The sequence below is a fragment of the Melitaea cinxia genome, chromosome 14 (assembly GCF_905220565.1).
Source record: "Melitaea cinxia chromosome 14, ilMelCinx1.1, whole genome shotgun sequence".
Taxonomy (NCBI): domain Eukaryota; kingdom Metazoa; phylum Arthropoda; class Insecta; order Lepidoptera; family Nymphalidae; genus Melitaea; species Melitaea cinxia.
In genome coordinates, this window is record NC_059407.1 from 5,362,848 (window position 1) to 5,385,189 (window position 22,342).

The window sequence follows — 22,342 nt, forward strand, 5'->3', positions numbered from 1 at the left end:
CATATGAGAAAATGAGAATTTCTTGTTTCAAGCTTATATCTTCAAATATTTTACTTAGTTTTGTCCATGAAAAAATAGGTAAAAAAACTTTTTAAGTTAAACGGTTTTATGTTAAACATACATTGCAATGTTTAAGATAAATGTACTAAAAACCAAAAAATAATAAAATAGATACAGTCGTGGGAATTATAAACATATGCATAGACTAGACTAAAATAAAACCGTGGGGCACGTCAATTGTCTACAAATTATCGACTTAATGTGCGATAGAAGAATCGTTTAATTCGTCGTTAAAATAGGCAGTTGGCCCGCAGACGGTGAGGAAATTACTTACTATTTTCTTGCTAATGAAATTCCAATAGTTATACACTCCATGTAAATAAAAGAGATGTTTCAACTAGTTCTATTTTATTATTTTTTGGTTTTTAGTACATTTATCTTAAACATTGCAATGTATGTTTAACATAAAACCGTTTAACTTAAAAAGTTTTTTTACCTATTTTTATTTTCTAATTTTTAGTTTTTATTTCGCATTCTGTTTAATTCATTTAGTGCTTCATTATTGCAAGGCCCATCTTAAATATTGAGGTTGTATAGTGCACTGTATTCTTCTTGTCAAGCCCTTTTATTTGATACCCATATTGGTGGGATTGATAAAAAATTGTTATCAGACATTTGGTAGCGGCGGCCAGCTTAGATTTCAATTTTGCATAGTAAATTGTATTCTACTTGTTGAGACCTTTCATTTGATACCCATGTTGATGGGATTGATAAAACCTAAGTTATCCGCCATTTTGTAGAGGCCGCCATCTTGGATTTTAATTTTATATAGTACATTGATTATACTGGTTGAGCACTTTCATTTGATACCCATATTGATGGGATCGATAAAACCTACGTTATCCGCCATTTTGTAGCGGCCGCCATCTTGTATTTCAATTTTTTATAGTATATTGTATTCTGCTTTTTGAGCCCTTTCATTTGATACCCATATTGATGGGATTGATAAAACCTACGTTATCCGCCATTTTGTAGCGGCCGCCATCTTGGATTTCAATTTTTTATAGTATATTGTATTCTGCTTGTTGAGCTCTTTCATTTGATACCCATATTGATGGGATTAATAAAACATAAATTATCCTCCATTTTGTAGCGGCGGCCATCTTGAATTTATAATGATAATGAACAAACATAATTGTATTGTCACCAAAATTCAGTGTATACAAAATTTCAGATTAATCGGTTGACAGGAAGAGGGTGAAATTTGAATTACTAAATTTGACCCAAGAATAATAAAAAATAAAACAAACGGGGTGAGCTAAATAAAACCGTTTAAAAATCAGGGTATGTCACTTGTTTTCTAGTGAGTTCTAACAAGAGACGAGAAAATTTACACTCCACGACCGCGTTGCGATCACATCATCCCACTTAACACGCTAGACTCGAAGCAAAAAGTGATCTGAACAGTATTCATTTGGAATTTCAGACCGTACCAAATTTAAAATATATGTATGTATATATTTATGTGCTTACTATTCTGTTTTGTAAAATGCTAGCAACAATATAGTAATGTAATTAAATACAATAAAAGCTAATGACGTGTGCTTAAAATTGATATTACTGATTTGATTATTTTTTTTAGTACATCATATTATTATTATTTTTACAATTTATGAAATATTATGAATATTAAATTCCTCATATTTAATAGCAGTTGAGATGAGAGCGTTAAAAAGTATGATAGGAGTTAAACTGAGTGACAGGATAAGAAATAGTGAGATAAGGAAACGTTGTGATCTGAAAGAAGATGTAGTGACAAAAATTGAGAAAGTTATGCTCAGATGGTTTGGTCATGTCGAGAGAATGAGTGAAGAATGATTAACGAAAAAAATGTATAAGGCAAGTGTGGATGGAAGGGTTGGAAGGGGTAGACCTAGGCGGACGTTCCGAGATCAAATAAGAGCAGTCTTGAAAAAAGGCTAGGTCAAGAGTACCCTAAACCGAAGAGCATGTATAAAGGGAATAATGAAAGGGTACGAAGCGAAAGAAGTATGTAAGGATCATAGCAAGTGGAAAGAAGTGGTCTCTGCCTACCCTTACGGGAAATAGTGGTATACTATACTGAACTGAAGTGGTATACTATGGCTGAAGCGAAATATGAGGAATATTAGTTTGAGAAGATCCATACTAAGATTAACAAAGCCTAAATATTTTGTAATATGAGTGGCAGTCTTGAACAATGAACAATCTGACTGTCTGACATTACAAATATTTGTTATGAGTGGGAATCGAGACTGCAACTGTTAAAAAAGCAGATAATTGTAATGAAAACTGCAACAAATAGTAGTCGAATTAATTTTAAAGATAACTTTAGTCGAGTCTATGTTAATGATTTTAAAAAACATTTTTGAAGTACAGCAGGAAGTTTCTAGTTCAAAATTAGTAGCAGCTCGACTGCGGAAGTAAATCGACTACACAGGTAAACAATAGACAAGTAAACACTAGTCTCGAGTAGTGTCGTGTTCCTGTGGTGAATAAGGTAACCAGAGCCGGAAGGGGGTCAGGGATACATAGACGGCATAGGCTACCGCATCTATCATATATATCATATATCAGGCTATATCAGATGTACCGTACGTTCCTTAGCAACCTTTTTAGTATAAAAAAGTATGTCTGTATTTTTTTATTCATTGGGTAGCTAACTTCTTTTTGGTTTACTAGCTAGTTTCAGGTTATCGGTTTTTATGTCATCATTCATCATTTATTCATCATTTTTCACTAACGTGCCAAAAGAAGTAAAACTTTAAAAATCCATTTGAATCGTGTGTATATCGTATTATATAGGTCACAAATAAAATATTTTACCACTACTTTTACTACAAAGGTAATTTGTTTTATTGTGTCTAAATTGGTCTCGTTTTCATTAGATTAATGTTTACATGAAAAGTTGTGTCGGTACAAATATGCGATGTAATAATCTCTATCATTCCTTTTATATTTATAAATAACTCCTTTCTTTGAAACTCGATTTTCATAAATATTTATATTTGTATATAGAGTAAGTATAAAAGTAAGTATACGTCTTCTTGTTAAGAAATCTATCAATCGTGGTAAAAAATCGACCGTGAATATTATAGAAGCAACGAATAGAATACCGAAACCTTTTTTCTCTTTATTGGTAGCTATACATTTAATTATTAAATTAAGTTTTATTATATTTATATGGGTATTTTAAACGCATATAAGGTCTATATTTGTAATAAAGCAGCTGAAATCTAGTAGGCTATATAATGATATCATATTATTTTCATGTATATATCATTTTTTTTGCTATTTAAACCTTGCCCTAACAATAAGGAACACAAATAATTTAGTGCAGACGTTCGAAATTTACGTGCATACATGGATTTCGGTGATTAAATTTTATTTCTAAATATTTTGACATCCTAAATCTACTAAGTATTTAAAATGTATAAAAATAAAATAATAATGTGTATCTTATTAAATGGGGATTTGGAAAGAAAAATTAAATTTAAACCCAATGAAAAATCATCAATAATTATATTATAAGCAACAAATAAAATGAGAAAAATACTCGTTGTACTTTTTAAAATTAATGTTATATAATGTTGGACTTAAGACTCACAGCTACTAACTGTGACCATTTTTCTATATTTTTATATATCGTTTACTACATTCACTTGTATTTCAGATTAACGAAGTAATTAGAAATAATCTGGAGCATTTTAACAAATGATTAATTACTTTTATTGTTTTCTGACTATTTGAGCTTGATTAATAAGACATGAGATCCAAGCAATAATTCTTTGAATTATTTGTCTCATTTTTTAGCCGACTTCAAAAATGAGGAGGTCACTCAATTCGACTGTATATATATTTTTTTGGATGTTCGCGGATAACTTCGTCGTTTATGAACCGATTTTTATAATTCTTCTTTTGTTGGAAAGGAGACATCCCAAGTCTGTTATCATTATAAGGAAACCAGGATCTAATGGATGGATGGAATCCTAGAGATATCGAGAGAAACCCTCGAAAATCGTAGTGACGACTAGTGCGTCTGTTAATTTTTGTTGTCTACTTACGTTGTATTATTTGTCGATGTATCAAGTCGGTTTTTTTCGTTTGCCAGCAGTCACAATTATTGAGTAATAATATTGGTACATGGCTTAATTAATTTTCTCCATTAACACAAGTTTGTTGTGGCTATAATCATATCGAAATTTGATTAAATAAATACATTATAATCAAATAAGTGGATTATTATGTGTTTGGTAAATATTTACTCGCGATTATCTATCGTGATATCTAATTACTACTACTAATTAATGCCTAACAAGTCTTTAGTGTTGTTGCTACTTAACCGATTGCGTATATTGATGAATAAACAAGAAATGTGGCTACACATATATTTTATGATTTCTGTTCAACTTCTGTGAATCATCGTATATATCATTATAACGTCTAAATTTTATGAGTAAACGGGTCCTTAAAAGCTGAATGCATTTAATCAAAAAAAAAAGAAAGAAAAAAAGCGCACAAACAAAGCATATTCTGAATTTTACTATACCAGACCTTTAGGTTTTGTAATTTAGGTCATAAGTTCAATCAAATAAGTGTCTGCTGCTGTTAACAGGATAATGTTCTTTCGCACGTCTTTTGTTTTATATCACCATCCTCCGTAAAGAGATTATTTTAACTAAATAATTTGGAAATATTATTTAAAAAAAAATCATAATTATTCAATTTTAGAGCATAATATTTCTCAAATATTTGTTAAATTATTAAATTATGTGCAATTAAACAATCACACGACGTGAAAATTTGCAGATCATTAAACCTTCAATTCTTCAATTCAATCAAGTCGACATGTACTTACAATCTATTAACGATGGTAAAATGTTACATGCTAGTCAACTATAATTAATTTATCGAAAATTGTATTGGAACTTCAGTTCCTCCAAATCCGTACATTTCCGTATCCGTAAATTTCTATAAAATCTTATAAGGATGGAAGATTAAGTACAGTTTAAAGTTTTATTTTCTGAATTATCAATTATTATGTAACACAAATTGTGTTTAGTACGTCATAACATTATTCGGAGGCCTGTAATTATTTGGAAGTTCTCGTATTTAGTTACACCACTAAATTGGTAAATTTCAAACCATAACATTAGTTGGTAATATTAAAACGAAATATGCCGTTTACAACCGCTCAGTAGTGGTGGGTGTAGCTGATCGTTGCTCGAGCGTAAACAGTAACCGAATGTTTGCAGGTTCGATTCCAAGTCGGGATGGATTATTTGTACAAATATTTTTTCCCAGTTTTGATGTCTGTCCTTTTGGGTCTCCTCACCGTGCCTCGGAGCACGTTTAGCCGTCAGTGCCGGTTGTTATCATATACACCTGATAGAGATCGTTACTCATAGTAGGAACATATCCGAAATCCCGCAGTGAAGCAGCGTGGTGGATGAAGCCCGAATCCTTCTCCTACACGGAGAAAGGGGTCTATGCCCAGCGGAGTGGGATGTACAGGCTGAATGCGTGCATGCCGCTTAAAATTCATTGAATACGGCTTTACTGTATTAGTGAATATGATTTGATATTATTACATAACATGTTTATGATATCGAAAGATAAAGGGTGGATAATATTTGTGTAATTAAGTGGAGCGATCGCTCCCATGTCTCTATGTAATATCAGAATGTAATAGTCACAACCACACATTGATATCAAACAAAAGAAAAGCATTCTTATTACTATAGCGTATCTTTGTTTACATATGGAGAAGTAATCACACACTGTGGAGTTTCACAGCAGGAATTTCCTGCTCAAAATATGGAGCAGCCCGACTGGGGTAGTACCTCGACCTTACAGAAGATCACAGCTAAATAATACTGTTTTCATGCAGTATTGTGTTCCTGTTGGTGATTAAGGTGACCAGAGCTCCTGGGGGGATTGAGGATTGGGTCGGCAACGCGCTTGCGATGCTTCTGGTGTTGCAGGTGTCTATAAGCTACGGTAATCGCTTACCATCAGGTGAGCCGTACGCTTGTTTGCCGACCTAGTGACATAAAAAAAAAAAAAAAAAAAAAAAACTAATCGTTTTATTTTATTTATTACTAAATTGTATTCAAATTTCTTTTTTATTTTATTTTAATTCTGCCTATTTTCTTTCTAAAATGATTAACTAAGGTGTAAATAGGATTTAACAGACCTTAAATCCAATTAATAAATATAAGCTGACGTTAATACTAATTGAAACAAGATAGTCTTGTGGATAGGACACGTGATTCATAATCTAAATTTAACGGTTTCGAATCCTATGTGCCTGTGTTACAAAAAAAATGATATACATATTTCTTTTTTATAAATATAACTAGGACGGCAAGGCAAACAAGCGTATGACTCAGCTGGTGGTAAGCCGTTACCGTCGCTCAGGGGTTCCCAAACTTATTTTTTCTACTGTCCACTAAGAGAATAAATTATTTTATAGTGCCCTCTTTGAGCAATCTTTAATTAAATATAGGTTGATGTTCGCAAGTTGTAATCGAGAGTCCTTATAGATTAAATGACAAATCGCCCTACAATCCTCTACACAATGGCAACATTTTTACTACATTAGTACAGCAGCGCCCACAACGGGGCGTTATCGACATATCGTAAGCGTGTTACCGACCCTACACACCACAGGATCTTCTATAAGATCGAGGTACTTCCCCATTCGGGCTGCTCCAGATTTTGAGCATCCTGCTGTCCCCTACCTCAATTTAAAAAATATTTAGTTCAAGAACTGCTTCAATAAATAATGATAAATGTATCTGATATATAACTGTATCTATTAGATAAAAAACTATACTATAGATTTCTTCTTTTACTATCAAAATCCGTTTTATACCTTATATATTTCTATTTAAAAACTGTGAATCTAAGCGTTGTAGATTATTAGTTTAGATGAACCTGAAAACATATTCCATCTCCTATTGATATAGCTTATAGTAGTTAATATGCAAGATAAACCTTATCAGCAAGGAGTGAAACAAGCCCTTATAGCAAGGGATCAAGCCAATCATAGAATATAGCCTACTAACAAAATCTCATTAATGAAATCTTTCAGATCGACTGACGTTTTGAATACTCGACCCAATAACAAGGGGACTTTGAAGGAGTGATTTAATTAAGCACAGATAGAAGACAAATATAACATGAAAATTAAAGTGTACGATACGAACTGTAATACATTTTAAATTGAATAATAAACAGTTTTAGTTGCTAGTGAATCAGTGATTAACGATGGTTAAAAGGTGATAAGTGTTAACAAAATGGCGATGGTCATATCACAAACGACTAAAGTTGCGATTGGCGGAATTTTAGCGTTGATGATACTTGTTGCCGTTCTGGTCGCTGGAGCAGCGTTTGGCTGGTTCGATCATAAAAGAGAAGATGAAGATACACCGGCGAAGATCAGCGCCAGACTTCAAGGGAGAACTTCTTTTGTCACACATCGTGCTGTGAGTACAACTTTTAATATTATTTTTAATATAATTTACGTGTGATGACACTATACAATAATTGTGTTTGATCGCAAACGAAAAAGAACGGACTTCAATTACATCGACAAGTAACGTGAAAGTACAACGTAAGTAGACGAAAAAAAATTAACAAACAGGGATAACATTATCAAAGCCTGGTTTCTTTACCATGGGTTATCAAAATCGGTTCATAAACGGCGAAGTTATCCCCGACCATACATAAAAAAATATATATGTAAGTAACCTTCTCCTTTTTTGAAGTCGGTTGAAAAGAATAACGAACTGTTTCTGAAGCTTTTTAATAATATGTTGATACTTTATGTCCCATATTAATATGCAAGGATCCTTGAAAGATCAAGATAGGTACAATCTCCCGGCTCAGCTTGTATACTACGAGTATAAACTATAAAGTAAAATACATATTGTATTCCTCGAGAGTGTAATTTATGAATAATGTCATGCAATGATAGTGTTCACAGAGATCCTTGTATTACTCTTAGTCACAGGTGTGTGCTCAAATAAAACGAGGTATGTTTGATATACATGAAGCTACGCGTCGCTGAAAGCAATTAATAAGTTAACAATATTTTGTAACATAACTTGAAGAGAAAACCGTGTCTTAATGAAGGTTGGATTAAGAAAAAAATGTTTATTTTTTAAATCGCAATTAGAATAAAAATTTTACTTATGTATGTAGTAACTGTTTTAGATAAACTATCACTGTATCTTAAAATATTTTCATATGTTGCAGTGCAACGAATACGCTCTGCATTTAAACTTAAATATATGCTAGTACATTCGATATATTATGCGACTTGTAAATCGTCATACATGTACATAATTATGAACACATTTGTCATAATATCATTTTTATTTAACGTTCGAATTTGAACAAACCAATAAACAACTGTTAAAAATTTACAAGCCGTAAAAGTTTAAATATAAATGTATAGTAACGGGCAATATTTTAAACTCCAACCGTGTAAATAATTATTTAAATTAAGCCATTTAAAATTCGTACCATTTAGGCATTTTCATTAGTCAAACTTGTGGCATACTAATTACTAAGATTCGCTGGAATGACGCTCTTCACGAAAATGTAGTCAATATAGTATTCATCTCAGAAGGGCAGATTGTGTTTGGAACCACTGTATCCTTTATTCAAATTCTACGCAAAAGGTATTTCAATTTAATTTTCATGATTTTTATTCAAAACGTTTTTATATTATTTCAATTTTTACTATTTTATATTATTAAATATTTATTTTATTCTATTTTTTACCTCATTTCTTACCTCATTTTATATTATGATGCAATATTTATCATCAACGCCATCATCAACATGCTATTTTATAGCTACAATTATCTGCAAAACTTATAAAGTCGTTTTACCTTTCGATAGCAGTCTAGAAATGCAAATCGTCCCGGTTTGGGAGCTCTATTCTAGTCCCCGACAATCGACGATGCTTTGAACTAAGCACAGCCTTAACTTTTAGACGAGTCGTCCATGTCGAGTACGATAGAAGATTCAACGACCCTTCTCATTGACTTATCTTATTGCGAATCTAATAAGGTTAATAAAAAATATCATGAAGCATTTGAATAACAGTTATATGCAACTGTAATAGTTTGACGAGAAATGAAATTAACTTTTAAATGTCTACTGAGAGATTCACGTATAAAAATAATAATTTAAGTAGTATGCTAGTACAGCGGATATCTTATTGTTAGTTTAAAAAGGGTCTAGCTGATAAATTCTATTATCTACTACTCATACAAAAAAGGTTGACAATTTAGAACTATATTTCTCTCTATTAGTCTTAAAATCAAGTTAAAATTATTTACAACTCGAACTCGAACCAACTCTCATATAAACTATAAACATTCTTTTACAGTTATTTCAAACAGATGTGATAAAGAATAAATGAAAAATAAAATCATAATTGGAAAAATTACAACGAAAAATATAAAAAATCCGAAAAAGTTGTTTCATTATAAAGGATGAAATTCGCGTAAACATTACAAAACAGTATGTATCTAATTTTCTTTACTTTATTTAAATACATTTCAAAGTAATATACCAGTACAATTGTTTTGGTTCAGATTTAAATTAGACATAGAAATATGAAGAAAAAAGAACATAATCGCTTACATTTAGCCAAACTTAATTATAAAGTACAATGAAATTATAACAAGCCCGTTTCAGAAAATGAAATCTTTTCTAAAAGGTTAGGCATTGAGTAATACAATTTATCTCCACATTTAAATTATTAAAAAAGACTTAGTATTCACCTCGTAAACCTGAATTAAAATTAGGATACTGTTGTGTGACTACGACAGTAAAGAATATAGCCACCCCATCTCTTCCCGTGGGTGTCCTAAGAGGCGACTAAGGGATAACACAGTTCCACTACCACCTTGGAACTTAAAAAGCTGACCGATGGCGGGATAGCCATCCAATTGCTGGCTTTGAAATACACAGGTCGAAGACGGGCAGCAGCGTCTTCGGTACGACAAAGCCAGCCCTGCGGTCACCAACCCGCCTGCCCAGCGTGGTGACTATGGGCAATACACATGAGTTCACGCCATTTTTGGCGCAGACTTGTGGAAGCCTATGTCCAGCAGTGGACTGTGATAGGCTGAAATGATGATGATGATGACTGTTTTATATTGTTTAAAATGTTGTTATTTTTAAGAAACAATAAATAACTATGGACTTACGCTAATTATCTGGTTGTGTAAACGCCCAAATCTTAAAAAATAGACAGAGTAGAAGCAAAAAACCTTTTAATAGTAACTAGGCTACAATTAGTTTTTTTTTTTTTATTTATTATACTATCATAAACATAAAGTCAGTAAAAGACGTTAATGTCGATTTACACTATCAAAATCAGTTTGAAAAATTATTTTCATTTCGATCGACGATCAGAATATTGGCAATTTGACGCGTACAAAGTCGGGGTAACAGCTAGTATGATACGAGTATAATACGTTCTGAAACGTTAGGGCAATGAGTAACGCCTTAACAAGACCTCATTTACATATCCAAAATGCAAAATTAGTATGCATACGGTATCATGGGTAGGGTTTTTAAAGAATTAAAATTAACGAACTTCAGAATATGCTTTTCGTGTTGATAAAATTTATTACCAGAATTTTCACTATGTTGTTAATGATGAGTACTTTAATATTATTTTTCATTTTAATAAATTAATACGTAATAAAAAGTGTAGAAGTTTGTTATCTATATGTACGGTCGTATCTTTTGTGACCTGAATGTTTGGGTTTGCTCTGTATTAACTTCAGAACACATATGAGATATTCATTGAAGCCTTTACTGGGTCTGTATCGACACAGGTCTTACTACCATATGCGATAGGAAAATAAAGCCATCGCTCTCAGCTGTTGTCAAAAACAGCGTAAACGGAACTCTAACTAACGTAACTATCCTAGTCATACGCCAACCAGCTACTCATTAGCTTGAAAAAATTATGCAACAAACAATGATTTTAGCTTGGTATTCTGCAACATACCAATAATTTAAGTCGTTAACAGCATTGTAATAAATACATAGTGTTAAATTTGAATATTTCAAGCTGAATAACATTTTGTACAATTGTCATACTAGTATTATGTTCTTGTAGTAAAGTACGAAGAATATTAACTCTCTCTTATATAACAACATTTATAAAAAAAGTACAAAATTATTCAAACAGCACCATTAAATTTCGATAACATTGTTTTGAAACAAAGATTCCCTCAACTTACTCAATATAATCAAAATAACGACGTCGAAATATAAGTTATTTTGTATAAAATTATTAAAAGCGTAAGAAGTTACGTTTTCGTACTTTTTATTACTCCTTTTATAACGCTGTTTTTATGTTAATGAATAATGTTGTAAAAGTGAAAAATAAACACGTTTTATTACTCATAAATTATTAAAGTCAGTATTTTTAGTACTTTTTCAATTACTTTTGCTACGTAATGTAGTGCAAGTTTTATTTTTACTGCTATTTTCATTTAAAAACCTTCCTCCTTAATATCTTTATCGCTAAAATGTTGAAGCATATTTTAATAAAACTAAGCCATTATTTTAATAAAAATAACATAAAATATTATAAACCTTTAATATTACAAAATAGTTTTCACATTGCAATTTTAGTGCGCAGGTATTTACTGTTAGTAATAAATAATAATTAATTTTAAAAAAATTATAAAATAATAATTTTTCAATAAAAAATGATTGATTTATAGAGTTCTTTACATATTTTTTAATAGAAATCACTATTAAGTAAACTAAAAAACATATTTAACTAAAGATAACTTTATCAGCAAAAAGTAAATGTTTTATCAATTACAACTACAAATATAAATATACTTTACTTTTGTACAATACATGTAACATAAAATATGTACAAAAAAAGAAATGTTTACAAAAGGCGGTCTTATCGCTAAAGAGCGATCTCTTCCAGACAACTTTTAGAAAAAGCACATGAATAAGAATAAAGCGGCATAGAGGTGTACTTTAAAATAATCTATATAACCACATATATAACTATATATACACTTAAATAGACATACTTGTAGGCATGAAACTATAGGCATAAACATACATACATAGCACTAAATCAGTAACAATATTATTTATTTTATTAAGTATAATTCTTTATAGTCTAAGATACGAAATAGACATAATCTTCACCCATCTGCTTAATTGATAAAACTTATTTTACTATCGAAAATGATATATTCGCCAACCTCCACTCAAAACAGATTTTTAGCAGGCAATCCTATGCCTTTGTATTCGCAATGAAACAGCGCTCACTACGATCTAAGATATATTTATAAATAATGTAGGTGAAAGTCGCTAAAACAGTATATATATAATATACCTGTTTATACCTGCAACCCAGTAGTTATAAAAAAATAATAGACGATATTTAATTTGAGTTAAATACAGCTTGGACAGGATTTTTTTCGAATATGCTAAAATAAATATAAAATATATTTCATCCATTAAGCAGACGGTTGAAGTTCGTCTCTAGTTCGTATCTCCTATTATTATTAAATTTAATGTTTCATAATTTTAAAAATAAAACTCTTTAAAAGACCTTGCCTCCCGTATTATGTAGATCAACAAGGCTTTGAGGCGTATTCGCTCTGAATCTTTTTGTGTTAATATCGCGTGTTCTGTGTAGTTCGCTAATTGCTCCTAGATTGTATAAAAGATATACAATATTATTCACTTCATGAATTTTGGATATATTTTCTTTATAATCAGAATCGACGCTTTATGTATGTCGGTCGAAATAATCTTATAATGCACGTTTTGTGGATTTATATAAATTACATTCTTGCTCATTTGTGTTTTGTTTTTAATCAAAGTTAAAAATGAAGAGTGAATAAAAGTAGTTTGTATGTTTATTTATTTGTGTGTATATTTTCAAAGTAGTTAACCACTATATTTTATGTACCTAAGTAATTTTAATTCTTACGGGTAATATTCTTAGTTTGAAATATAAAAGAAAATTCTTGATCTTCTTTCAACAAATTTATTCATTTAAAACTGTCATATTATGTAAAAGTATGATTTACTTATTATTTTTTGTAGTTTTACTAATAAAAACAAGCTTTAAATTTTTTTTTTTTTTTTGTTATGAACTCATAATTATATAGCAATGGGTTATCTTCTTTTAAATTTTTTTTAAATATTTGATATACTTTGTTTATAGAGCCCACACATCGACTGGTATGGTGTCATTATAACTTAGTAATATGGATCTGCCAAACAAAAGGCAAATACAGGCTTAATATCAGAAACACTTCAGAAAACAACGCTACAAAGTAGCCTTTTTAAAGATATTTGCCGTCTTTGGTGCGACAAAGCCAGCACTGCAGTCATCAACCCCAGCGTGGTGACTATGGGCAAAACACGCGAGTTCAATGTTAGGCTGAAGTGATGGTGATGAGATATTTGCAATGATTTAATTTATATTAATTATATTTATACTAATTTCATAATTATCTGTCTCCCGGGGTTTTTTCTCTCATAACATGCATTTTTAAAGTTGCCCACAAAATCAGTATACATTAATATTTAATGCATAGTATTAGTGTAACGAATGATTTGAAACAAGTTCCGTGACCGAAATCGTTAGCATTGGCTCGTTTTGATAATCATGTAACAGTAAATAAGTCAGCGTCGGCCATTTTGCTTGAAATATTTAAGCGTAACGATTTTGATTTTTTTTGATTTACGAAATATTTGATAAGAGATTTTATCTGTATTATTTTGTAAATGGAATATAGCATCTTCTTCTATCAGGAAAAATTCAAGGCCTAAACGTAAAGTGTACGTAATTTAAATTTATAATTTCTCTATAGTATCGTAGACTGGGCTTGCTCTCCTACTGTATAAATAAAAATTCATGTATCTTATTTTTCTTTTTTTTTGTACCGGTATTATGGCTGAAATTAAAAAATCCTAGCTTTTATTACAATGTAATGTTAATAAGGCTGGTTTTAATATATAATGGTAATGTATTTTGTCTCTATTACACAAATGTCGATTCAAAATACCACATACGTGTCCTAAAGCTGTTGTGAGCCAGACATAAGCCTGAAGAAAGCATATTGTTGATCTTTTATTTTACGATCTTATAGGGCTTGTATAATAAAAAAGCGACTTTATTTACGTCGACAAGTAATATAACGTAAATACGCAATATGAAAGATTACTCAAAAAGTAGTCGTCAGATTTCAATTAAAATAGGACCACAAAACAAACGTCAGCTTTCGATTAAAACAATAATCATCAAAATCGTTACACCTAGGAAAAATTTATGAGGTAAAATACAACGTAGGTTGACGAAAAAATAATCAAGTAAATACGTGTGATTGGATATAACTCAAAAAGTACTTGTCAGGGTTCGATTAAATTTTAATGGGACCACATGACGACCACAACCTTTCGATTAAAAAAAGATTCATCAAAAAAAATACAATCTAAAGGAAATCTCCTTTTTTGGATATCGGTTAAAAAGGAAGTTATGTCATCGTATCCAAATATAAAAACTTTTCGGAATCTTAGTTTTAGTAGCTATACAAAGTACAAGTTTACACTGTTCAAATATCAAAATACAGTGCCACGTGAATGAATTATTTACAACACAAAGTACGTCGAAGCCTTCGTCGTTGCGTACGTAATTTTTTAACGTGTTTTTTTCCATCGCATGTTTCTCTCCATTAATCTACTGTCACAGTTGCGGAAATGAAAATAAGTTTTCTTTGTCGAGAACATGTTTAGTCAGAATGCTATTAATAAATTCTTTTTAATTCGAAGTGTTGGTAAAAGAGTTTTAACTGCTAAAAGCACAAACTTTTACTTTAACTACATTACAATTAATGGAATAAGAGCATTTGGAATTTTGGAATGAAAGCATATTTTGCTGTAACCATAACAAATGACAGCAGTAGGCTTATTATTTCATTTATAGTATGAACAACATAGAGATTATTTCAAATCCATCCGGTAGCAGTCTTCATTTAATGATTTACTATACTTACATACATATATTTAATTTAATTAATATTTTTATTTAGACTAGATAATCACATGATACTATTGTTTTATATAATAGTAATAAAAAAAAATGATATGTTTCTGCTCACAATTTACATTATATTCTTTGTGAATTTTAATTTTGCGATTAAAATTATCTTATATTTTTGATTCAAGTAAAAACTGCCGTCGGTTGCTGATTTTAATTAAAATCCAACTGGTCGCTCCCACATTATGAGTACAGTAAAGTTTGATCATATTTTTAAACAAAACGTTTCATTATGCAATATAGATTAAAACTCAGTAATTAATATTTTAGAGATGTTCTTTTTGTTTAAATACAATATGTCTGCATTTCAATTAATAGCACAGCCTTGTTACTTAACACCGCTGTTTATACAGCGGCTTAATGACATTTTGCGAAGGATTTATAAAGCGAATTAAAATCTTACTGCGTCATATAAAAAATAGTGTCTTGATCCAATTTTTTAATCATTTTACTTTCATTATAAAAAAATATTTTTCCGAAAATCGCTTTATCTTGTAATTTAATTGCTATTAGGAGATTGATGTAATAATATAACTATGAAATTAATAATATTGCAAGATATGTCTTTAATACTACCGATTCTTATTTAACGTACACACGAAAAAATATCAATCATGCTATGTAAGACTTTCGTAACAAAGCTTGATTGTTCAATCATTTTAAAACTAAACAATTATCAAAAACAAATGATGAATATATTTGTCAACACTTGCACTGTCGCAGGCAATTAGTAAGGAACCTATTAACAACAGATGCACCGACCACGCCACCTGGCACATCGTTCGATTGTCACTTACCCTCATTCATTCTATTACTCGAATCATTCTGACGTGTATAAAACGATCGGTGCAACCGCTGCTAAGGCAGTCTTGGCTCTGGCTTGGCACGGTGCAATTGTTGTATGTTACGTCCGACCTGGAGTATATTGAAAACGAGTGGAAGCGTGATCTCAGGTACGAACGGGACGAACAATTGTCTGCAGTACGCAGAGCTAACACTCAATGTCTTAAATAAAAATCCTACCTTAGTTTCACTGAATACTGTTCGGTGAAGCCTCGCCAGGTATAACTTAATTAACATCAAACTATAATTGGCCAATCATTACGTCTAATGCTAATCAATTATACTTAACTGAAGTGGCGGGCTGAAGCAGGAACCAGCAATCAAAATGGCCGTTGTTCGGCGTAGTTCCCTCACGTTTTTCACAATAATTCAACAAGGAATACAAGGAATACAATTTGCTATTAACAATTAAATTACTTCAAACAACAAAGGATGGTTCGATCAACAAAAGGCGATAATTTTTCGCGAGAACGAACAAGTACAAACAAAAGCGTAACTTTTATACGGAGACCGGAAAAAACGATGCAAATTTTTAAATTCAAAGGTGACGAATGACAGCTCATAGATAAAACCATTTCGTAAACTATACTAACTGTCATAGATAATATAATAGTTTAGTGTTGCTACATTTGGTTCATAACATCTACCCGCCTCGGCCAGGACTACCTGGCCGCTAATCAATTGGCAGTCGTGACAAGGTTGATACCGCTCTCTTCAGAACAGAACCGTCCACCCGAACCTCAGCAAAACGGGGCACTCCATCTGCTCCAAAGACGAGGTTAAGAATGCGCCCTCTGCGCCAACACAGTGGCGGTGAGTTAGCGTCCTTAACCAGAACGAGGTCACCAACATGCGGTGGATCAGTCTTGTCAGTCCACTTAACGCGCTGCTGGAGAATATGCAAATATTCCAAATTCCAACGTTTCCAAAAGCTCTGAGTGAGTTGTTGGATCAATTCAAACCGCGAGAGACGATTGAGTTTCACATCAACATAGGGGTATTCCGGCAGGGCGTTCAGCGGCCGTCCAATCAAAAAATGGCCCGGTGTGAGGGCTTCCAAATCGTTAGGGTCTGAAGAGATCGGGCACAACGGGCGTGAATTCAACATGGCTTCAATTTTGCAAAACACAGTTGCGAGCTCCTCAAATGTTAATACGGACTCGCCAATTACTCGTCGCAAATGTGTTTTGGCAACCTTTACAACACTTTCAAAAATTCCTCCCCAGTGGGGGCATGACGCGGGACTGAACTTCCAAGTTATTCTGCGACTAGCTAGTCTAGACGCAATCTCAGTCTCATTAGACGCCAAAAATTCATATATCTCTTTTAAATAGTTATTTGTGCCTTTGAAGTTGGTGCCGCAATCCGACCGAATCAAGGACGGTAGTCCTCGTCGTGACACGAATCTATCTAACGTCGCAACAAGGCCTCTGTCGAGAGGGCTGAGACTAGTTCTAAGTGTACCGCCTTGGTGGACAGGCAAACAAAGACGCACAGGTAGGACTTGACCGTTTTACTGTTCCTGAGGGTCGAGGTCTTAACCGAAAAGGGACCTGCAAAGTCCGTCCCAACTCCAGCAAAGGGCCTTGTCTCTGTGACCCGATCCGACGGCAGGTCACCCATGATAGGCTGCATGGTAGAGGCCTTGAGTCTATAACAAGACATGCAGCGAAAGACCACACTACGGATCGTCCTTCGGGCCGATAAAATCCAAAATTCTCGTTGTAAAATAGCCAATAAGGCATTACAGCCGGCGTGGGAGTTCTTGATGTGACGATCAGTCACCAACAAACTCACTAAGTGGCCACTTTTGGGCAACAGGAGGGGATGACGAGCTCCATACGGGAGGTTTGCGTTCCTTAGACGCCCTCCGACTCGCAAAAGACCCGCACTGTCCAAAAAGGGGTTCAGTTTGCAAATGGCTCCAGACAGCTTACATTTGCCTTTTCTCAAAATATCAATCTCATTTTCAAAGTTCTCTTCTTGCACAGAACGAACTCAATGAAGAAGAGCATCCATTTACGCAATTCATATCCTGCGGAGGCTAGGATGCCAATCAATTCGTCACGCAAAAGGAGAGCCTCTCTCTCCGTGGACGCACCAGTGCATATGTCATCAACATATAGGTCCTCCTTCAAAATGGCGGCTGCGCGAGGAAACGACATACGCTCTCGATCTGCGAGCTCCCAAAGCGAACGTATGGCCAAAAAGGGGCTACACTGTTAAAAATTTCTTTGGTAAACTTACTAAAAATGTGTGGGAAGTTTTAACGCAAAACAATTTAGTAAATTTACTAAACAGAATGCTTCAACTCAATTTGAGAAAATTACAAAATGTTTTTGGAAATTTACCAAGCAGTTCCAGAAGATTTAAATAGTAATTTTATCATACAGTTTTGTAATTTTACTCAAGAATGTATCATGAAAATGCTTAGTAAATTTACTATGCTGTTTTGTAATTTTATTCAATAATTGATCATAAAAATGTTTAGTAAATTTACTACGCAGTTTCGTAACTACACCAACCAATTCATTTGAATTGGGTTTGATAAAATTACAAAATATTTTCGGAAATTTACCAAGCAGTTACAGAAAATTTGATTGGTAATTTTACTATACAGTTTTGTAATTTTAATCAATAATTGATCATAAAAATGTTTAGTAAATTTACTATGTAGCTTTCTTATTGTACTGTACAATTGATTTCAATTGAGATTTTTAAAACTAGAGACATCTGATGTTATTTTACCAACGATTTTCCGAAAACCTTTTCAGTATAATTGTACTGAATAAGTTAACTGAAAAGTCAAACTGGTAAGTCAAAGTTATCTTGAAAAAACGTTTTTTTTGGAATTTTTGAAATGCCATAACTGCAAAACGCGTGGTTTGATTTCGATGTTCAAGACGGCAATCGACGCAGTTTTTTGAGGCCTAAAAATGTTACAATGAGAACAAAATCGATTAGACGTAAAGTCACTAAGTTATTCTAAGAAACGCTTGTTTTTTAATTTTTTCGATTTTTTTGGTTTTCGATATCTCACGAACGAATGAACCGATTTTGATTTGCAAAACGGCATTCGACGTCGTTTTTTGAGCTTAAGAGCTGATTAGGTTATGGAATTGATCGGTGCAATAGCCAAAAAATTATTCTAAAAAAACATCATTTTCGAAAAAATTTTTTCGCGGTTTTTTTTTAAATTTCTCAAAATCTACCGAATCGATTCACTTCAAATTTTCAGGAAGTCTAAGTTGAGTGGAACCCTTTCGAATGCCACGAGTCTCGTTTCGATCGGTCAAGCCGTTCAAAAGTTATAAGAGGTTTACATGCGTACACACACACATCCACACAGACATACACACACCCTCGTAAAAATAGTCAGGGAAGCTTTCTAGGGCCTTTAAACGTCGAGATATGATGAAAACTCGACTTTCGAAAAACGGGGTAAAACCAATAACTTCCCGATTTTTAAAAAAAATTTTAATTTTTTTAGAGGGAAGTTAAAAATGCTTTATTAATCATAACTTTACTATATATAATTTTCAAATCAAAATTTTACATATAAATATGATATAAAAATATTGATAAATTTTTAATAATTTCAATAATATGTAAATAAACATTTTTTTTTTGTAATCTTTCAAGAAACTATGGTAAACCGAAATACTAACAATTTTGGTTCATCTAAAAAAGTAGTTACCCTATTATACTGTTAATTATACAAAACACTGTATAATTTTACAGTCAAAATAATAAAATTAATGAGAAGATTATTGAATTTCCAATGAATTCATTAGAATTCGAATTTAACTATTGTTTCACAATCTTACTAGACCACAGATTAAATTAAAATACGCACAATGTTTGTAAATTTACGAAGCTTGGAAACGAAAGTCGACAGCGTGTTTAGTAAAATTAAACAAGGCTAAAGAAAAATAGTATTTTTTAGTAATTTTACAATACATTGTGTAATTTTACAATAAGAATAGTAAAAAAACCAAAAAATTTTTTTGAATTTTCAATACTTTGATTGTAGTTTAAATTACAATATTGTTTTGTAAATTTACAACAAAATTAGTAATTCAAAACACAAACAATGTTAGTAAATTTAAGGAGCTTGGTATCGAAAATTGATAACCTGTTTAGTAAAATTATACATGGCAACAGACAAATAGTATTTTTTAGTAATTTTACAATGTATTGTGTAATTTTACAGTTCAAATTGTAAAAATAATAACAAAATTTGTAAATTTCTAAACACTTCACAGTAATTCGAATTATAAAATATTTGGTAATTTTACAAAAAAATATAGTATCTCAAATTACTAAAAATTTTGGTAAATCTTCAAAGTTTGTTATTAAAATTTAATAAACTGTTCCGTGAAATTACAATACAAGTAAGATTTATACTCTAAGATTGTAAAATTAAAGCGCATCTTAGCAAATTTTCTCATATGTCTTGGAAAATTACTCAAAATGTGTTATAATTTGAATTCATACACACTGATTAGTAATTTAGCCATCTCATGTTGAGTAAAAAAATGATAATTTTACAAAAAATTTTTACAGTGTAGACCGCAGCCCGTATGTGTTCGTGTTGAGTTCGTAGACAAGTATGGGATCTTGCGGGTTTTCCCGCCACAATATCAGCTGGTATCGACGATCATCAGGGTGGATTACCGTTTGCCTGAACATCATCTTGATGTCAGCTACGAAAACGAATTGGTGACGCCGAAACCGCGTGATGACGTCACAAAGGTCCTTAAGCAATTTGGGACCAGAATGAAGACACTGGTTCAAGGACACTCCCGATGTGGTCTGCGCAGAACCATCAAATACTGTGCGCAGCTTGCCACTTGACGGCTTTATCACAGCATGATGTGGGAGGAAAAAATGCTCCATCGAGCGCCAATCAAATTTTGACACAGACATGTGTCCCAAATCTTCATACTCCCGCATGAAGTCAATATACTTCTCTTTGAGTAGCGGGTCCCTGCTCATGCGGCGTTCCATTGCCAACAAACGCTTCTCTGCAGTAGGCCGCGAGTCGCCAAGGGGCGGTCGTACGGCAAGAAATGGCAATCTTGTCATGATCCGGCCAGAACGAAGATAACTGGTGTTGCTCTTGTAGAACCGTTCACACTACTCGTGTTCCGGATCAGAGCGGGGTGCTTGTGGTGGCTCTTCCACTTCCCAAAATCTCTGCACGGCGTCAGAGAGGGCGGAGCCCACCATCAAAGCCGTTCCAGGTTCAGCAGGAGGGGGAGCCCTCAATACAGGCCCCATCAATGCGAACCCAAATATGGTCCGGAGGGCTACTAAGCCACCTGGCTGCAAAACACGATCCTTACCGAGTAATATTTTGCCCAGTACATCGGCGCCAAGCAACAAATCGACCGTGCCAGGTAGGTTGAATTTAGGGTCAGCCAAGTCCAAATCGGCGGTCAATTTTACCGCATCCGCAGACAACCGAACTTGCGGGTGACTGCCCAAGATGTTCTCCATCACAATGGCCGACGATCTCAGCGTCGGGCGTGGAGAATTTGAAGGCGAGAACTCAAACGAAACGTGGCCCTCAACCGTGGTTACAGGGGCGTTCCCGACACCTCTTATTACATCTGAATACTTTTTAATATTCAGGCCAGTCTGCCCCACCAACCAAGACGAGGCTATGCACCCTTGTGAGCCTGTGTCCAATATTGCTCGGACTACAACCGAGGCGCCCGTCCGTCCCCAGACCCGGACATAGGCCGTGGGCAAGAGGACGGTCTCAAAAGGGGGTGGTGCATAGCGGGGGCAGACGCCAACATCCTAATGTTGGCGTGGCGGCGATCTATCGCCGCTGTCCCGGGACGGCACGTCAAAACGAGGGAGTGGTTTAAACTCGCCCTCCTCTCGATGGCGACTGCCACGAGCCATAGTCGGCGGTTCGTAGCGCCGGGAGCGTCCGTACTGAGGGTTGCGCGGCTCCAAACGGGAACGCTCCGCCAGAGGGGGGGACGGCAATCGTACCGGACGTGCGTCACGGTAATCGTGGTAAATGACTGGAGGTGACCGTGATTGGTCACGAGGGTGCGGTGAGGGCGAACGGGGCACAAAGGTGCGGGATTGAACCCGAGGCCCCCTCCCATACCCGCCCGTGGGGCTGCGCGCCGAATCATGTCGGCGATCCACAGCAGCACAATCTGCGTGGCGGGGGGGAGGTGAGCCGGACTCCAAATTGCGGGACTGAGCCCGGTGTCCGCTCTCATACCCGCCCGAAGGCGACCCCGGGTGGTCGCGGCGGCCATTTGCGTTGGCGCACAGCACCTTTAAATGTTGCCCTCCACAAACAGGACA

At 33.8% G+C, this 22,342-nt stretch overlaps 1 protein-coding gene across 1 annotated transcript in view; it reads left to right on the forward strand.

Annotated features, from left to right (window-relative positions):
* The first annotated feature begins 7,223 nt into the window (after window positions 1-7,223).
* The window catches only part of LOC123659866 (collagen alpha-1(XVIII) chain-like), a 44,941-nt gene continuing 29,822 nt past the window's right edge, over window positions 7,224-22,342 (forward strand). The window contains exons 1-2 of the mRNA XM_045595031.1: window positions 7,224-7,235; window positions 7,323-7,529. Of these exons, the coding sequence (XP_045450987.1) occupies window positions 7,224-7,235; window positions 7,323-7,529 (219 nt within the window). The remainder of the gene's footprint in view (window positions 7,236-7,322; window positions 7,530-22,342) is intronic.